This window comes from Balaenoptera acutorostrata, chromosome 3 (genome assembly GCF_949987535.1).
Source record: "Balaenoptera acutorostrata chromosome 3, mBalAcu1.1, whole genome shotgun sequence".
In the NCBI taxonomy this organism is placed as follows: Eukaryota; Metazoa; Chordata; class Mammalia; order Artiodactyla; family Balaenopteridae; genus Balaenoptera; species Balaenoptera acutorostrata.
The window spans coordinates 24,350,866-24,369,784 of NC_080066.1; the positions used below are offsets into that span (position 1 = coordinate 24,350,866).

The 18,919-nt window shown below is 41.1% G+C and overlaps 1 protein-coding gene across 1 annotated transcript in view; it reads right to left on the bottom strand.

The window, feature by feature from the left end:
• Window positions 1–18,919, bottom strand: part of TAF3 (TATA-box binding protein associated factor 3) — a 152,575-nt gene that overhangs the window by 133,273 nt on the left and 383 nt on the right. The window contains exon 2 of the mRNA XM_007167423.2: window positions 14,082–14,324. Coding sequence (XP_007167485.1) covers window positions 14,082–14,324 — 243 coding nt within the window. The remainder of the gene's footprint in view (window positions 1–14,081; window positions 14,325–18,919) is intronic.

Here is an 18,919-nt window from a genome sequence, read left to right on the forward strand (position 1 = left end):
ATTCCTCTTTTTAAAAAATAAATACAAGGTTATGCTAGAGCATTGCCTGAGGGATAGAAAGTCCATTCTAAGGTTAATCTCCAGATCAGGCCAATCTGTTTAAGATCAGGACACCTACATGTTGAGATGACCACCCAGCCTCCCCAGCATGAAGCCCCGCTCCTCTCTCTAACACACTCTCTATAATTTATCCACCGCCCAATCCTGTCCACTCAGCACCTCTCCAATCTGGCCCTTCCTCTGATCGCTTCACCACAGTCAGAATTCAGGCCCCATCACCTCCCCCTTGCATGACCACACTAAGCTCCACCCAGGCTCTTTGCAAGGTCTTCTCTCTCGAGGCCATCCTCCTCCTCACCATGAGAATTTACTCATGGAATCAGCTTATCCCGGCCACTTAACAGCCATCAGTCCCTCATCCTTACAGCACACTAGGTAAATATCTCAAATAATAATTTGAAATCATCTATAAGTATTAGTCTAATCTTTCTTCTTTCCTATAGATTAGAAGCTCTAGGAAGGCAAAGTCGGCGCTTTCTTTTTCGTTCACCCCTGTATCTCCATAAATAAGCAGCATGCCTGGCTGACAGTAGGCTCTCCATAGCTATTTGATAAATAATGAAAAAATGATTCTGAATTTGCCTTTAGCACCAATGGTACAGGATAAATATATAGCCGCTTTAAATTGAAGCAAATAACTTGATATTATTCTCTCTGAAACAGAAAAGCTCTATGTAACCATAGCAGATAATTAAATAAAATGCAATTACTGCACTGTCCCAGATAAGATTCAAATTCAGCAAAGCAAGATAGAATAAATCCTAACTACGACAAAAACACTAACGTTGGGGTCTTAACCCAAGTCAGCTGTGTAACAACTATCTCCCTACTCCCCTCAACCTCCCTCCCTACACACACACACACACACACACACACACACACACACAGGAAATTTAATCCAAGAAATCTAACTGTGGATATTAGAAATGTTAAACTTCTGAAATTTTTAAAATTCGATAAAAAACTGACAAAATATTTTTTTCTGTCATGGATGCCTGGAAGGGAGAAACAGACAAATTTGGTGGTTGTAGTACGTAAAATATCAAAATGCTTAACTTTTCTAAGGCATTTGATATTACTTTGTTGATTTAGAAACATACAAACTATTTTATTATAACACTGGAAGTGTGCTCTTATTTTTATAAATCCAGACAAATTAAAGGGAAAAAATTTCAACAAGGAAGAGAATTTTGGCCTGGTCCACTATAAACTGTGGTCTATCATATCAGCATGTGCTGGTACTTTTACTGTCCATTGTGAAATGTATACACCTCTACTTAAGGGCTGATTCTGCTAGTGTGAATGCAAAGCAAGAGATACACATATTTTTTAAAAACCTAATTTAAAAACTTATGCTGTAGGTAAAAATCCATTTCAAAGGACAATAATAATAAGCAGAAACTCACACAAGTGAAAGAATCAAATAAGATGTTACCAAACGTGATTTCTTTTTTCTTTTTTTTAAGTAACTGCACTGAAGGAGTCAATCTGAAAGGAAAAGAAGAACACTGGAAGAGCCCAAGGATAAACCCTGCTCTGTTTCACACCTGGACTTGGAGAATAACAGCAGGGTGATGAGCGATGCAAAGGACACTGGGCTAAGACCAATTCTGGGCCTCGAGGGCCAGCTCTGTCACTCAGCAGCTGTATCACTCTGGACAAGCTACTTCCTGAGACAGCTTCCCCAGCGTTCTGAACAAACTGCCCTAAGGACAGCGGTCAGTACCTTTCTCTGTGTCTCGAACTGACCGCTCAGGTAGAGTAAAAGGGCTTTAGGTTTTGCACAAAAGGAGGAGTGGAGAGAGAGTGCAAAGGAAGCAAGACCAGTGTAAGTTCTGGAGACAAAACCAATCATTAGAACAAGACATACTGAGGGTGATGATGGAGACGCACATTACATGGCGCCTAAAGGAGCCCGGCTGAGGAGGGGTCTCCAGATGAACCTGAGCAAAGACATGGAGGTGCATGGTTCATTTGGGGAAATGTAAGCAAGTTAATGATTCTGGAGACTAAGGCCTGAAGCAATGAGGGGCAGGAAACTAATATGAAAACGCAAACAGAAGTCTCATCATGAGGGCCCTATAGGTTCACGCTCAGAAATTTGTCCTTAACATCGTAGACAAGTCACCACATATCAACCCTTCCTATCACTTCAGATGTAACCTTTAGGCTCAGATGCTGTAGGATTAAGAAAAACAACACGATGCCTCCAGGTAACCACCTAGGATACACAGAATAAACTTTGTCCAGACCTTCGCGCCCCAGCCCTGGGACGTCAGGAGGGAAGACCCTGAGAGGGTCCAGGGAAGGGTTGGCCACTGGGCTGGACTCGGGGCCAGGACGCCTTCCGCAAGCCTGTCCGCTGAGAAGATGGGCTTGATGACGGTACTGCTCCACTCAGGAAGGCCTGCCCAGGCTGAGACTTCCAACAACCACAGAAGGAAAGGCCGAGAGTGGGGAGAGGGGATGCCTCATTCTCCTCTCTACTGTCAATCCCACTTCCCCGTGTAGGACTCGACACTGGGCATCCATGCACGCGGCACTGAACGGAATCACCAAAACCCGAATCCAGCCCTGCTCCCAATGCACCATGTAACGCAAGGCAAGGTAACTGAAACATTTTTTTTTGAACTTTCATTTCTCCTTCTGTAAAGTGGAAGTGATAATAGCATCTGCCCTTAGGGTTGTTTCAAGATTAAATGAAATAATATTTATAAATTTGCCATGTGATGCCAAGCTTCTATATCTCTACTTTCAAATAAACAAATATTGATATTTTAGTGACTTAAAAGCAGTGCAAATTTCCTCATTAGTGCTCTTCTATTCAGTCAGTAAGTAATCTAAGTTGGAAGAATAAACGTCTTTTCTTTAGAATGATTAAAGCTACATTTATCTTGACCCAGTGCAGCCAAAATTTAAAACAAAAAAAAATTTTTTTTTTAAATTAGGGACTTCCCTGGTGACGCAGTGGTTAAGAATCCGCCTGCTAATGCAGGGGACATGGGTTCGAGCCCTGGTCCGGGAAGATCCCATATGCCGTGGAGCAGCTAAGCCCGTGCGTCACAACTACTGAGCCTGCGCTCTAGAGCCTGCAAGACACAACTACTGAAGCCCACGCGCCTAGAGCCTGTACTCCGCAACAAGAGAAGCCACTGCAATGAGAAGCATGCACACTGCAACGAAGAGTAGCCCCCGCTCACCGCAATTAGAGAAAGCCCGTGCGCAGCAACGAAGACCCAACACAGCCAAAAATAAATAAATAAAAGCAATCATTAAAAAAAAAAGTGGAAATGTTCAATTCAATACAGTAATTTTTTTTAATTTAAAAATAAGAGGCCCAAGTGGGAATCAAATTACATTTACATAAAAGAAGTTTTTTTAAGCTATATTTATCTTGAATGAAAAAAAGAACTTGCTCTCCACAGACATTTTTGGTTTTCCTTGAGAAACAAGGAGCACGCACTGTACCTGTAAGCAGTGGAGAGCCAATGAGGTGTTTTACACTATGGGATAGACTTAACTTTTATTTAGCAGCTTATCGTGGAAGATAAGGACAGTTCAGGAGAGAGATAAAGGTTTAAACAAAGGGAATTGGGGGTAGTGTTTTAGAAATTTTTAGGAAAGAAAATTAGCAGAATTGGTTATGGGACTGAAGGAGCAGAGTGCGCGGAGGGGCCAAAGACAACGCTCACACGTCTAGCTTGAGCGGCTGGGTATCAGATGGCGCCGCCAACAGAAACAGGTAACACAGGTCATCAAGGGTGAGGTACTGTGTGTAGCCCCTGACGCGCCAATGTGAGGCACCTATGGGAAAAGCGGAAATGGCCGCTTGACGCCTGGCTATAGACTCTCAAAGCTGTGGTATGAGGGGACAATTTGGGGACTCATCAGTATCCAGATGACAGGTGAGACCAGGAGAGTAGAGAAGATCACACACTGAAACGCTGTACAGTGTGGGAAGCAGCAGGTCAAGGATACAATTTTGGGAGCATCAACATCCTGGAGGTAGAAGAGCCACGGGAGATGAGCCCATGGGAAGCACAGAGAGTGAACTAGTCACATAAAAAGAACTAAGAGAGGACGATGTCACTGAAGAAAAGGAGTTTCAAGGGGTGCCCAACAGTGACCAATGCAGCAAGAAGGCCCAATAAAGGGAATCCTAGGAGAAAGTGGCTTTAGCAGCAGTGCAGTTTGGGGATCTTCCCAAACTGCCACATAAAAATAGAGCAACTACTATAATGAGGTGACAAAGTACACCCCTCGACACCAAAACACAGAGGGTGAGGACCAATCACCAAGAGCCACGAGCCCTGAGTACTACCCATCTGCCAGGGCAAACGGTGAGAAGCAACGGGGAGACTGAAAGAAGATTCTCGTGAAAAAGGAGAGCCTTAAAACCCCAGCAGGTCCTGACTGCCAGCCAGGCAGGCCACATGAGAGGAGGGGCTGAGGCTGGGAAGGTCTGACCACTTCTAGGGGCCAGGGGAAGCGGGGGTGGGGGGGATTGATGTAGAGGGTGGAAGGGTCAAGCCCCCTGAGCTTTCAAACCTGACCCTTGGCTCCTCTGCCCAGGACAGAGCCCACTGAGAAGAAACTTGCTGGGCCTGGAGTCATAGCTGAGCAGAAAAGGAAAAGCAAGCTGGCAAGAAGGAAAGAGAAGATCCAGATACAAGTGCTGGAAGAAAATGAGACAGAAAATCTCAGAAAGCAAGCTATGTCTGCACATTACACAGCAACAGCAGAAGAGGGAGCACGTAAAGCTAGAAAAACCACCCTCAACTTCCTTCCAGATGTTCAGAAAACCTACACTCACCTGCACAATTTCTATAAGAAAAAGGAGATGAAATACCAAAGTAACACCCCTACAGACAATGGAAGTACATGAGAAACACATACTCAAAAAACAGATGAAAACTGTAATGTTCTATTTGAAGATGGTCTAGAAGACATGAAAGAGCATAAATCAAAATTAGGAAAACTCAAAAGATGTAACAGAACTCAAGAAAGTAGCTATATGGTCTGACAAGGTACAATCATAGAAAACTGGGGGTGAGGAGTAATAGGATAGCATAAGCAAAAAAAAAAAATTTTACCTGTTTCATGAATCATAAATGACGGTTTTAACACTGTACGTGTAATCTAGGATATGGCAAATGAGTAATTATGGAATGTTCTAATTCTATCATCTTCTTTTTATCCCTGAGAACCAGAATTCTTGTTAGAGACAAAAGTATTTACTGATGTAACATGAAAAGCAAAACACCTAGAGTCATGAATTTGAATTGGAAATATCTGCATAAACTCCTGAGGTCACCTATCTATTATCTGTCTGTCTAACTGTCTATGTATTCACACACATCTGTATGTATATACATGATATAGATATTTATTTAGTTATTGCCTAGGAACAGTGACAACCCAGTTGTAGTAAGCACCCCAACTGCCCAGACTGTGAACTGGAAATGCCATTTCCCAAGAAGCCAAGGTTTTCTTGGAAAAGTGACTGATTCCGAGTGTGGCACAAGAATATACACGATGAGCTAGGACACTGTAAGACACCAGGTAGCAAGGGCACCGTCAGAGACCACTAGCATCATGTCAAAAGGATTCGGAAGCCAGACAGAAGGAGCCTCCACTGGCCAAAAGATGGGAAGATCTGGTTTGCAATAAGGGTAAGAATTGTAATGAAAGAAACCTAACAAATATCTTTAAATCTATGAGTTCATAATGATATATTTAAAAAAAAACAATTAGTCACCTATGAATGACAAGGAACCAATTCATTATCTTAAAGACTAGGGAGATAAAATGAAAGAACCAAGCATTTATCCTGCTTTTGCTGTATGAACTAAGTAACTAAACAGTGGATGAAGGAAAGGATTTCTTTATAAAATTATTCCAGTTAAAGAATGAGATAAAAGCAAAATGATAGAATATCAGTACCTTGTGACCCCAACGAATGAACAGATCTAGGCACTGAGCACTGAAACTCCTAGTATCAAAAAGAGTGAAAACCAGGGACTTCCCTGGTGGCACAGTGGTTAAGAATCTGCCTGCCAATCCCACCCCTCTAGGTGGTGACCACCTAGAGGGGTGGGATAGGGAGGGTGGGAGGGAGACACAAGAGGGAGGGGATATGGGGATATATGTATATGTATAGCTGAGTCACTTTGTTATACAGAGGAAACTAACACAACATTGTAAAGCAATTATACTCCAATAAAGATGCTAAAAAAAAAAAGAATCCACCTGCCAATGCAGGGCACACAGGTTCGATCCCTGGTCCAGAAAGATCCCACATGGATCCCTGGTCCGGGAAGATCCCACATGCCACGGAGCAACTAAGCCCCTGCGCCACAACTACTGAGCCTGCACTCTAGAGCCCGTGAGCCACAGCTACTGAGCCCGCGTGCCACAACTGCTGAAGCCCACATGCCTAGAGCCCATGCTCTGCAACAAGAGACGCCACTGCAATGAGAAGCCCGAGCTCCACAACAAAGAGTAGCCCCCACTTGCTGCAACTAGAGAAAGCCTGTGTGCAGCAACGAAGACCCAACACAGCCAAAGAAAAAAAAGAGTGAAAACCAGACATTATTTGCCTCCTGATGAAGGAACATGACCCTTCATCTATCTTGCCAGAGGTACTGATCAATCCTCAGATTCTTGCTGCCAATTTCCAAGAAACACATTGTGCTGCACCATGAGTACACAGTCAGCAAAATCCAGACTGGGAAATCCTATAAGTCCAACCACCCAGGTTCCTCAACGAATACATTGTAAGGAAAAAGAGGTATTTGGTGGGGGCAGGGAATTACAGGGAGGATCTGTAGATTAAAAGAAACTTTAAAAGACATGTGAAGTAAAAATAGGGGCTATGAAAAGAAATTAAAGTATCTAGAGATACATGTTTGACTGACAGAACTATAAAGAAAAGCAAAGCAGTATGTGCTATAAAGTGAGGACAGTGGAGGGAGGGAAGAGGGGCTGGTCATGTGGAGGGCTCTGGGGTGGTTGGTAAAGTTTTATGTATTGAACTGGGAGATGGTTAAAAGGTATTTTCTTTATAATAATTCACTAAGCTATACCCACACCCCCAGAAAAAAACAGATCAGTAAGGATAAAAATTTCCTTTAAGTCAACCAATTAGGCAGTACTTGGGATCTCAGTGAGAGTTGCTTCAAGAAAAGGATGGAGGGAGAAGTCAGATGGCAGTAGCTTGAGAAATAAATAGTAGGGATTGAAATAGACACATATCCTTGAGTCTAAGGAGTCAAAACACTTCCTATTAAAAGATCTAGAAGGATTCATACTTTAAACAAGGTTATTCATGGTGAATGGGAGTACGAGGAAAATGAGGAGGACCTTTCGTTTTATACTGAATATACTTAGGCAATATTTCTTTTTTTTTTTCAACACGCTTGTGTTACTTTTGTTAATTATTTTGAACCTGTAAATGTTTACCTTTTAAAAGAGCTTCATAGTGACTTCCCTCATGGTTCAGTGGTTAAGACTCCATGCTCCCAATGCAGGGTACCCGGTTCAATCACTGGTCAGGGAACTAGATACCGCATGCCGAAACTAAAATCCCGCACGCGGCCACAAAAAAGTCCTGCGTGCCGCAAGTAAGATCCAGTGCAGTCAAATAAATAAATAAATAGAACTTCCCTGGTGGCGCAGTGGTTAAAAATCTGCCTGCCAATGCAGGGGACACGGGTTCGATCCCCGGCCCAGAAGATCCCACATGCTGCAGAGCAACTAAGCCCGTGCATCACAGCTACTGAGCCTGCGCTCTAGGGCCCGTGAGCCACAACTACTGAGCCCCCGTGTCACAACTACTGAAGCCTGCGTGCCTGGAGCTCTGCAACGAAGAGTAGCCCCAATCACTGCAACTAGAGAAAACCTGTGCGCAGCAACGAAGACCCAACTCAGCGAAATAAAATAAAATATAAATAATAAAAAAATAAATATTTTTTTAAAAACTACACACAAAACAATATTTAATAAATAAATAAATAAACAAACAAACAAATAAATAAAAGAGCTTCATAATATAAGCCCTGGGGGAGAAGAGACAAATTGAGAAGAATTTCAAATAGTTTCTGGAGAAGAGTTTAATTTGAAGGTGGAAATACTCCACCTTCAAAGAGGGGGCGTGTAACTCCCTGCTCCTTAACTGTGGGCTAGGTATAAGGAATTCTTTCCAAAGATGACAGTGTGGGAAGCAGGAAAGAGGGTATCTTTACAGTAGAGAAAGCTGAGAAACACTACCTCGGCCAGGTGACCAAGGTCAACATCAATACTGATCAATCACGTTGATAGGATGTTCCCCTAATATGATGTGATGAAAATGGCACTTTACTTCTGTGGTCTTCCTCCCCCAAAACTCGTAACTCCAGTCCGATCATGAGAAAAGCCTCAGACAAATTCCAACAGAAGGGCATCTATAATATATCTGACCAATACTTCTCAAAACTGTCAAGGTCATCAGAAACAGGGAAAGTCTGAGAAACTGTCACAGCCAACAGGAGCCTAAGACAGGACAACTAAAGTAATGAGTATCCTGGATGGGATCCTGGAACAGAAAAAGGATATTAGGTAAAAACTAAAAATAATGGGCTTTAGTTAATAATAATGTATTGACATTGGTTCATTAACTATAACAAACATCCCATACTAAATATAACATACTAAAACTATGGGAAACTGGGTACAGGATATAAGGGGACCCTCTGTACTATATTCTCAATTTTTCTGTAAACCTAAAACTATTCTAAAAAATAAAGTTAATTTAAAATATTTTAGAAATAAAAACCCTAAAAGTAGCAACATCACAGTATCTTTACCAAGTTTGCTAGGTTGACGTTGGTAAGTTTCTGCAATAAATAAAGCAGAGTAAATGGTTTCTATTTATTTTTTCTTTCTCAAATATTATGGACAGATCAACAGACCACCTGAACACTACTGAACACACTCTGAGAACCAAACAATGACTTTGGCAGAGAATGCTATTTTTCACGCATTCCTCAGCACAACAAAACAGGGAAGAAAAATTTGTTACTGTTGTGAATCTGAAAATACATATGGCAGGCTGGCGGGAGAATGTTCTTGGTAAAACACACTGGGTACCGGCCATCAGAACTGTAATAGTCTACGCAAGACGTGCATTTATAAAATACTTCAAACAGGTCTCATTTGTAAACATTTAATCAGATACAACGGGCAGGAATGCCTTCTACTTCATCTCCTCCCACACCATCTTCACAGGGCTGACAATCAGAGAGCTCCTCCATCAAGCATGCACCCCAGCCCAGCTGTTAAGTTTGTGTTCCCTCAGCCCTAAGCATGTGATTAACATTGTTTTAGATTTATTCTTATTGTCAAGTCACTTCACAAATGTATATTGTCTTTCAAGTGAAAAGGAAATTCCTCAAGAGTGAGGAAGCAGGACTTCCCTGGCAGCACAGTGGTTAAGAATCCGCCTATCAATGCAGGGGACACAGGTTCGAGCCCTGGTTCAGGAAGATCCCACATGCCGCGGAGCAACTAAGCCCATGCGCCACACTACTGAGCCCCCATGCCACACCTACCTACTGAAGCCCACATGCCTAGAGCCCGTGCTCTGCAACGAGAAGCTACTGCAATGAGAAGCCCGCGCACTGCAACGAAGAGTAGCTCCCGCTCACTGCAACTACAGAAAGCCTGTGCACAGCAACAAAGACCCAACACAGCCCAAAATAAATAAATAAATAAATTTATTTTAAAAAAAAAAAAAAAAAAAGAAGAGAGATGGGACATTCATTGTTATGTGTCCTATGCGTTCAGCACCGTACTATTCTATATAAATGTCTTACAAAATCTCTCACTTAGTCCTCACCATCACTCACGTGGCAGGTATTATTATACCTATCCTATGGATGATGGATATGACGTTTGGAAAAGTAAAGTGACTTGGTGAGACTGTAAACTCAGTAACTAGTTGAGTCACGTCTGAACAGCTCCACGAAGCCCAAGCTTCTTCTACTACAGCCCGCTGCTCCTTCAGGCCTTCTATGCTTCCACCCCCACCAGATGACAGACTGCTGTGTGTGGAGAAGACGTTCACACGCTTTTTTGACGAGAACCAAGTCAAAGGATTGATAAGAGGGTAGTCCCATGACAGTACTTTGCGAACAAAATGTTATGACCAAAGTCTGACCATGTCCATGGCTCTTAGGAAAATAAAAACAAAATAAAAAGCTTGGTGAACAGGTGTTATTATCAAAGCTGTTCACGTCTGTACCACACTGCGCACCACTAACCGGAATACTAGATACTTTCTAACATGCTGTGCCTGTGGAAAAAAAGACATCAGGTTGTAAATGACTTATTACGTTGACTTGTGTGGCTATATTAAAAAATGGTAACCACAGGACTGTATTTTATGTCCTTTTCCATGAATAAGGGGAAAAGTTTTTGATAAGCATCTTACTGTACTGCCTATCATTACTACATCCTTATGACCCATAAGCATATCGTATGAATCAGCAATACCTCTGCTCCTTAGAAAATCCCTAAGTGTTAGCTGAAAAGAGAAGTGGTCAAGGCTTAGATTATTCTCCTCTTAAAATGTTTACAATTTTTATTGAAGAAAACTTGAAATAAGATTCTTCTTTTGCTTCAAATAATCCAGAAGAGAAACTGAAAAATATACTACTGTAATTTCAGACAGAAGTCACTAGCTAAAATCACTGAATTGTTTTTCATACTTCCTTCACTACCCAGCATAAATCTACTATCTCTGTTACATTTCCTTGGCAGTATTTGAACATGATAACCGTATCACCTGGAGAGAATTTCACTGTGCCATAGAAATGAAACAACAGGGTTAAGCGTAGATTATAATCTAAGTCCTAGCCTTGGTTTTGAGTAATGAGCTCATTAGGGCTTATTACATTATTAAAAATAATTAAATAACTCTCTAAATGAATAAATGCAGGCCATGCATGGACCAGAGATGAACCTGTGCGTGACCCAGGAACTGAGATTAATCAAATATGAATTCAAATTTTCAAAAAGACTAGAAAAAAATTAAACAACATAACTATTAAAAAGGAGGTGTAACAAGAGACAGAATGAAATGAAAACTACAAAACAGATTTAGAAAGCTCCAAAGCGCATGGAGAAAATGGACTAAAACTTTCTACATGGGGAAGATAGTAGTTCCGACTGAATCACACGCCAGCTGATAACGAACATAAGTCTTGGCCGTTACACATTACCACTGTCTAACCCACTGACATAAAACTCATATCCTTCTGAGATCACTGATGTGTCAGTTATATACAGTGCCTTTCCTTTAGTTTCCTCCTATGTAACGCCTTCAGTTTCCCCCCAGCATTTGATTACCATTCATGTTTTCTTAGCACAATTCCAAATTTTGTGTACTTCTAAGTGGCCTTTCAGCTAAAAATTTCAGAGCCATACAAAGATTATTCTTAAAGTACAAGAGGACACATCACGGACTGACTTAGCACTACTTTCATGAAGAGGTCCAGGATGCTGAATAAATCACATCCAATGACAACAGCAAAGAAGGACATTCCAGGCCTACTTGATAGTCATGACCTGTTTATACGAGAAAACGGAGTTCTTTTCAATACAGCTACTACCAGGCCTCTGCCCAAGAAACCCACCTTTGATAATTTTAATATTGAAACGTATTTGTTATATTTTTAAAGTAAATAAATATATGCTTAGAGATGCTGTAACAAATATAAGTTTCTATGATCAAAAACACTGACATTGGGGAATAAGGGGTTTAAAGAGATGACTTTACATAGGGAGCTACAAACAGTAAGATTTCCTCCAAGGTAATAAAGGCTACAAATACAAATAAATTCAAAGCCGAGGAGGAGACAGATTTTTAGCAGCTACTAAGGAAAGCTGGGGATGACCGAGATGCATGTGAAGATTTCCAAGTCCTGCTGTTCATGTACCATTAGGCCAGAAAAGGAGAAACAAGGAACCTCTACAGCCAAGATCCTATAAACAACGTTTACTTGAATTGAGTTCAAGAACATTTACTGAAGGCACCCTTTGTATCACATTTACTGGTGAAACTGATTGCTGCCTTCAGTCAGGATTAAATCTCTAAGAACTTTAAGCAGAAAAGTGCTAAGCTGTCAAGCAGAGTCTTTTTCTAACGGACTCAAATCAGAAAGCTATGACAACTTTCCAAAAGGTTACAGCGAGTTCTTTCCACACCCATGGTGCCTATCACCAAGCACGAATACAGCACTTCATCTCAGCACATTTGATTACAGCACCAGCACTGTTCAGTAGAGCCTGCTGCCCCGAGACCCAGAGTGTCTGATGGCCACGCACCAACCCAGGATAAATCTCTACAACTTAGGGCCAGTTTTCATCCAGTTTTTCAGATGAGGAAACACTGACACACAGACTGTAAAACAACTTATTTCATGTCTAAAGCTAGTCTCTTAAACAAGTAAGTAACACTTCAAAATGCTATTAAAGTGCAATTGGAGATTAGAAGAAATGAACCACAAGAAACTGGGACTCTCGGGAATTGCTGGTGGGAAGGAAAAAAGGTGCAGCCACTGTGGAAACAGTATAGCTGTTCCTCAAACAATTAAATATAGAATTACCATATGATACAGCAATTCCTCTTCTGAGTATAGACCCCAAAGAACTGAAAAGCAGGGAATCAGGTATTTGCAACGTTCATAGCAGTATTATTTGCAACACCCAAAAGATAGAAACAACCCAAGTATCCACCACCAAGTGAATAGATAAACAAAATGTGGTTTAATACGTACAATGAGGTATCATTCCGCCTTAAAAAGGAGAGAAATTCTGACACCTGCTACAACATAGATGAATCTTGAAGACATTATGCTGAGTAAAGTAAGCCAGACACAAGATAAGTAAGATTCCACTTATATGAAGTACTTAGAGTCGTCAAATTCATAGACAGAAAATAGAATGGTGGCTGCCAGGGGCTAAGGGGATGAGGAGTTATTGTTTAATGGTTACAGAGTTGGAGGTTAAAAAGTTCTGTAGATGAACAGTGGTGTTGGTAGCGTAACAATGTGAATGTACTTAAAACCACTGAACTGTACATCAATAAAAAGGTTAGAAAGTTATTTCTGCCATCATTGGCATTATCCTGAAGCACATCTATGGCTTTAGAATTTTAAAAAAGAAAGAAATTTCAGCTTTTCCATTTTTTAACAAGAAAAAATATTCTGTACCTGTGTTAAAGACCACAAATTACTATGTATCTCTTTAGAATCTTAGTGAACCTAAATGATTAACATGTAAAATCATGCAGGAAAAAAGGAACTCTGCATGGATTGACTACTGTGCCTGATTAGGTATTATTTTACAGTAAAAATTCTATATGACCAAACATAAACATTTCTACTCATCATAAAAATGCAGATAGCACACTCTCACTGCTGATGGCCCAGGTTCAATCCCTGGTTGGGGAACTAAGATCCCACAAGCCACACAGCGCAGCCAAAAAAAAACCAAACCAAAACGAAACAGATAAATAGATAAATCTGCATAATATTAGTGAATGTTCACTCACTCACTGTTTCCAGTATTATCCAACTCACATTTATAATAAGGGGGGAAGGGGGAGAGCTACCCCAATTTTCTTTATGTTTCAAAGGCTTTCTCATTTACTTAATATCCCATTCTCACATAATACATCTTTGACAGACTTCTCTCTGTGGTCACATTCTGCTCTCCCCTACTTAATATTTACAAAGGAAATCAAAGCCTCATCAGACATACCCTTGATTCCATGGGTCTGCCTGGTGAGGCCCGCTGCAAGTTTGTTGGCTTAAAGGTTAGAATAATTTGTAAGTAGTATTACAATATTTTTACTGCATTTTTAGAATTTATATGTTAGCATAACTTTTTATGTAATTCTGTTAGGAAATCTAAGAAGATTAAAAACCCGTTAAAATAGTTACAAATATATGAGCGAGAAACAAACAAAAAACCCCACAAACCTTCTTGAGAAGACACAATGGGTGGCATGTAATCAGGGATGTATTCTTTTCTTTCCTCTGCATCTTTACTTCCGGGTTGAGGAAACTGAAGTACGTTGTTCTTGCTAACAGGAAATGAAGGAATTTGATGTGGGAAAGTGACAGGTTCAATGTTGTGGATGTAGTCTTCTAGTTCATGAAGACTAACCCCCATGAGTTGGAAAGCTTCACCAACATCATCCAAAATTGGGTCTGTCCGGCCATCTGAAACAAAGTCAAAAGCAAAGCAAATTATTTTAAGCAAATTCCATGAATATTTTTTAGAATATGAAGAAAAAAGTTATTAGGTAAATATGCAGCTCAGAATCAAATATACTATACACTTAAGACCCAGTTACTGGAAAAAATTGAATAGATTTTCAGTAGAACATCATATTGTTTAAATATTAGAAAGATGACTCTGAAAGTCAATTTTAAATATGATCTGACAACCAACCAGAACACCACAGACAATTCATACTAACAATCAGCCAGTACAGAACTAATGTCAAAAGTAACTGATAGATGGTCAACAGCACCTGGAACAGTGGCTGACACAAAGTAAATGCCCGATAAATATTACTATTATTGTATTTTATCAAATAAGTATTGATAGAACGCTGAGCTAGGTAAATGTCCATTCCATTTTCTCTACTGCTCAGTGATACAACTCTGGAAACTACAACAGTGGTTGGCATATAGTTGGCACTCCATAAACATCTGTTGAATGAATTATACCACTGAATCAATTTTTTAAATCCAAGAAAATGTGCTGAAAGAGCTTAGACCATAAAGGTAATTTACATATAAATTTTAAATGTATTTAGAAGACACCGTATAAAATGGGTAGAGATAAAATGATAAAACATTAGATATAGTGAGATTCTCTTTACAAAAGGAAGTTTCTCCTCTGCCTGCCCTTAGCAGAACTTAAGGTCTCTACATCTTTTAAAACTTCTATGAAAATTCCAGTTCCAGATTTCCAATAAATAGCTTATTTTTTTAAACTATAATCTCCTATGATCATGCCAAACTCAGTTTGTCTGAAATTAAATCATGATGTAAAATGGAAAAGAATAATCCAAAGTTCATAAAAATCAGACACATGTTGGCTCACACCCACACAAGGAAACTTCTGGAAGGATATACATCCAACTGTAACAGTTTATGGGGCTGAAAGCTGCAGAACAGGGGAAGGGCAGAGTTGAAGCAGGAGACTCGTTTCTAACTTCAAAGATTTTGTAGTCTGAATTTTTATACAAGTATGGGTTACTTCTTTGACGTAGAAAAAAGAGAGGATAAATAAAATGAATACTCATTCTTTCCCTTAATGACAGACAGGCATTTCAACTCTCTGATTCTTATTAAAAGCAATATTCTTTTCTCAATCTTAAAAATGTGGTCCTCTTGAATTCTTCCACATTTTTGCAATTTCAACCCAAGACCTTCCGGTGCTCCCCCTGCACCCTTTTGGGTCCCGGCTTTCAGAATTTTTCCTTTCTCCCTCTTCCTATTCTCACTGTCTCAGCCTAGTTTCAAGTCTCCCCACTTGCGCTTCTCTTGCACTTAACCGACAGCACAATTGTCTTGAAGCCTCACCTTCATCACGCAATCCCCCTCCGTAAGAGTATGCAGTGTTTCCTACCACGTTGTAATTTCTCTGTTAAGTCCCTCCCTAAGCTGATTTCGCTCCATTTAACATTTTCCTCTAGCACCTTCCAAATGAACTGGTTACATATGCCAAGCTGGCCGCCTCACTTACTCCCACTTGGTTATCTCAGGTTATGCTTTTCTCTACCTGGCACGCTCCCTACATTATACAACCTTGCTTCACGGCTCAACTCAAATCTCATCTTTCCAGTGAATCCTGCCCTGGAACCCAGAGTGTGCATGTGTCTCTCCTTCACTGTATTCCTTTTGCATTTACTGCCTATACCTATACCGTGCACTGCTTTCAGTGTACACACACATTATTTAATGTATAATACAATGCATACAGAAACTTCTGCCCCTGAATGCTTTGGCAAATCGTTACCTTAGGGAATTTTTCAAATGCATTATTTGTTGAATTGATAGTAACTTCTGATACTTGCTTTAACTTTAGAGCGTGTTTTCAAAAAGGAACAAATACCATCAGTTTGTTTTTACTGACATTTCGACACCCTTTTACACACCTTACGGGCAGGGACTGTGCCTAAGTAACCCTATTTCTCCAACACGTAGCACAGAACTCAGATCATAAGTGGTGCTCAATAAACATGTGTCAGAAAGACAAAGGAAATAAAGAAACAGAATACAAGATTGCATAGTGGTGACCTGATGTTACAGAATTCTGGTTTAAAATAAGAATAGTGTAGAGAAAAGAATATTTAAAAGTCTATGACTAAAAAGGAAAAAAAAAAAAGGTCATGAAGAACCTAGTGGTGGGATGGGAGTAAAGACGCAGACCTACTGGAGAATAGACTTGAGGATATGGGGAGGGGGAAGGGTGAGATGTGACAAAGTGAGAGAGTGGCATGGACATATATACACTGCCAAACGTAAAATGGATAGCTGGTGGGAGGCAACCGCATAGCACAGGGAGATCAGCTCTGTGTTTTGTGACCACCTGGAGGGGTGGGATGGCGAGGGTGGGAGGGAGGGAGGGAGGGAGATGCGGGAGGCAGGAGATATGGGAGCATGTGTATGTGTATAACTGATTCACTTTGTTGTGAAGCAGAAGCTAGCACACCACTGTGGAGCAATTGTGTTCCAATAAAGATGTTAAAAAAAAAAAAAGTCTATGACTAATAAGTATACCAGGAATTAGCATTTTCAAAAAGTCACCAAACCACAATGGAGAATAATGAACCCGATCATCGTATTCTCACTAAAAGCAAGAAAATCATTACAGAAATTGGGTAATTATCGAGGTTCACATTAACACAAAACAGGGATCACCCGAAGACTCTAGAATACCTGGTTGCTTGGAGTGCCAGCACCTGTTTGGTTCCATGTATAAGGCAGGAACGGTAACTATGTATTCAGGGTTATTCTGATTACCTAAAGGTACAGAACATCTGTCCTCATTTAGGGAACTTGGTAGCAAAAATATAACCTGGACTGCGCATGCTGTAACAGTATACTCAAGCACCAGAAGGGAGGAGGGAGGGAAGAGAAGCAAAAGCAGAGAGTGGTGTGCTGGTGGTGTACTTTTAAGATCAAGATGAATGAGAGCTACTCAGCAGTTCCAAGTTCAGATTAGAAGTATCCATGAAATCAAGCTGTCTAAAAATACACATTTTTAAAACTCAAAAGGTGCAATGACTAAATAGTTATTGTGGTGGTGGATTATCAGTTCCCTTATTTATTCAACAAATACTTCCTGGGTGCCTATTCTATTATGGCACTGTACTAGGTTACAGAATACAAATATAATAAATTTGTCTCCTGGGGAGGGGAGAGGGGAGGGTGAGAGATATACACAGATGATTACAAAACAAGGTGTTCAATAACATAGCAGAAATATGCACAGAATTATGAGAACAGGTATCACGAGTTTGCTAAAGCAAGTGATAAGTGAATCTCAAACTAGAAGTCGTACTACTGGTGGACCAGGGGGCGAAGGACACGCTAGGAAACAGCATGCATGCAGGAACGGATGGCTTAAAGTGTTTCGGAAAAGGCAGGTAGCTCAGCATGGCTGCAGATTTAGGATGACAGAATGGCAGAAGATAAGAAAAATGCTAGCTCACAAAGGGAAGTGTGTGCTGCTTGAGAGCTTAGATTTTTCAGCCTGTAACCAACTGAAATATTTTTAAGAATGACACAACCAGATTTGCATGATGGAGAGATTAACAGATTATTCTGGCAGCGCTATGGCGCTGGAATGGAATTTAGGGCCTAAGAAGTAAAGTGTATTCATGGGTCTCAACTTTTCAGTGGAGCAACCTCTTTAACAAAAAATATCCTATGAAACACTTCACCCAGTTTTCCAGCTTAACACCTGAAAAATAATGCCCCGAAACTTAAATGAGGGGTAGTTCCCCCTCCACACACACAGACTTTCCATCAATGAGATGATGTGTTGCTTCTACTTAGTAAATGCCACCAGCTATAGATACTACCAGACATTCGCTTAAAAACCATGTACTGTAGCCCAGATTACCTGGGGAGCCTTGTAAATTGCCGAAGATCCCTCTAACACACTTTGATAACCACTGACACAAAAATATAGAAGAGGAGGAAATCAATGGGTGGCTGAGACGTAAGCCACAGTTAATCTAAGTGAAACCGACCAAGTCGGCCTTGGGAAGGAGTAAGCAGAGATGCTGTCTATGAAACGAGCACATAAAGAAGAGGCAGTGTCCCTAACGGAGCAGAGCTGTCAACGAGTATGTGTTGTCAGGAGCTGAAGAATGGCCAGGCTTGTAAGAAACGGCCGGTAGACGGAGCGCCTGTGACAACTAGTTGTAGTAGTTTGCGGGCAAGGGAGGAAAAGGACCAAAGTAACAGAGGCTGTAAGACATTCTGGAGGTGGTTCTACACGCAGCCCAAGTAGACGATGATTAAGAACGATGATGAGATCACAGAGGAGGGCAGAGGCTGTGGAGCTGGGAGCGGGGACAGGGCTCGGGCTACGGGCGGGATAAGTTAGCGGCTCACGAAGAGGGACCAAAGGGATGACTCGAGTTTCCAGGGACAGTGGAAGCGGAGGGGCGTCAGGGGCCGAGAAGACACCCAATCGCGGGGTGGGGGTGAAGGACCAACACCTCCTGGACGCCGGGAGAGCGAAGGGGAACGCGGAGGTGTCACCCGTGACTGGCCAGAGGCAGCCCTCC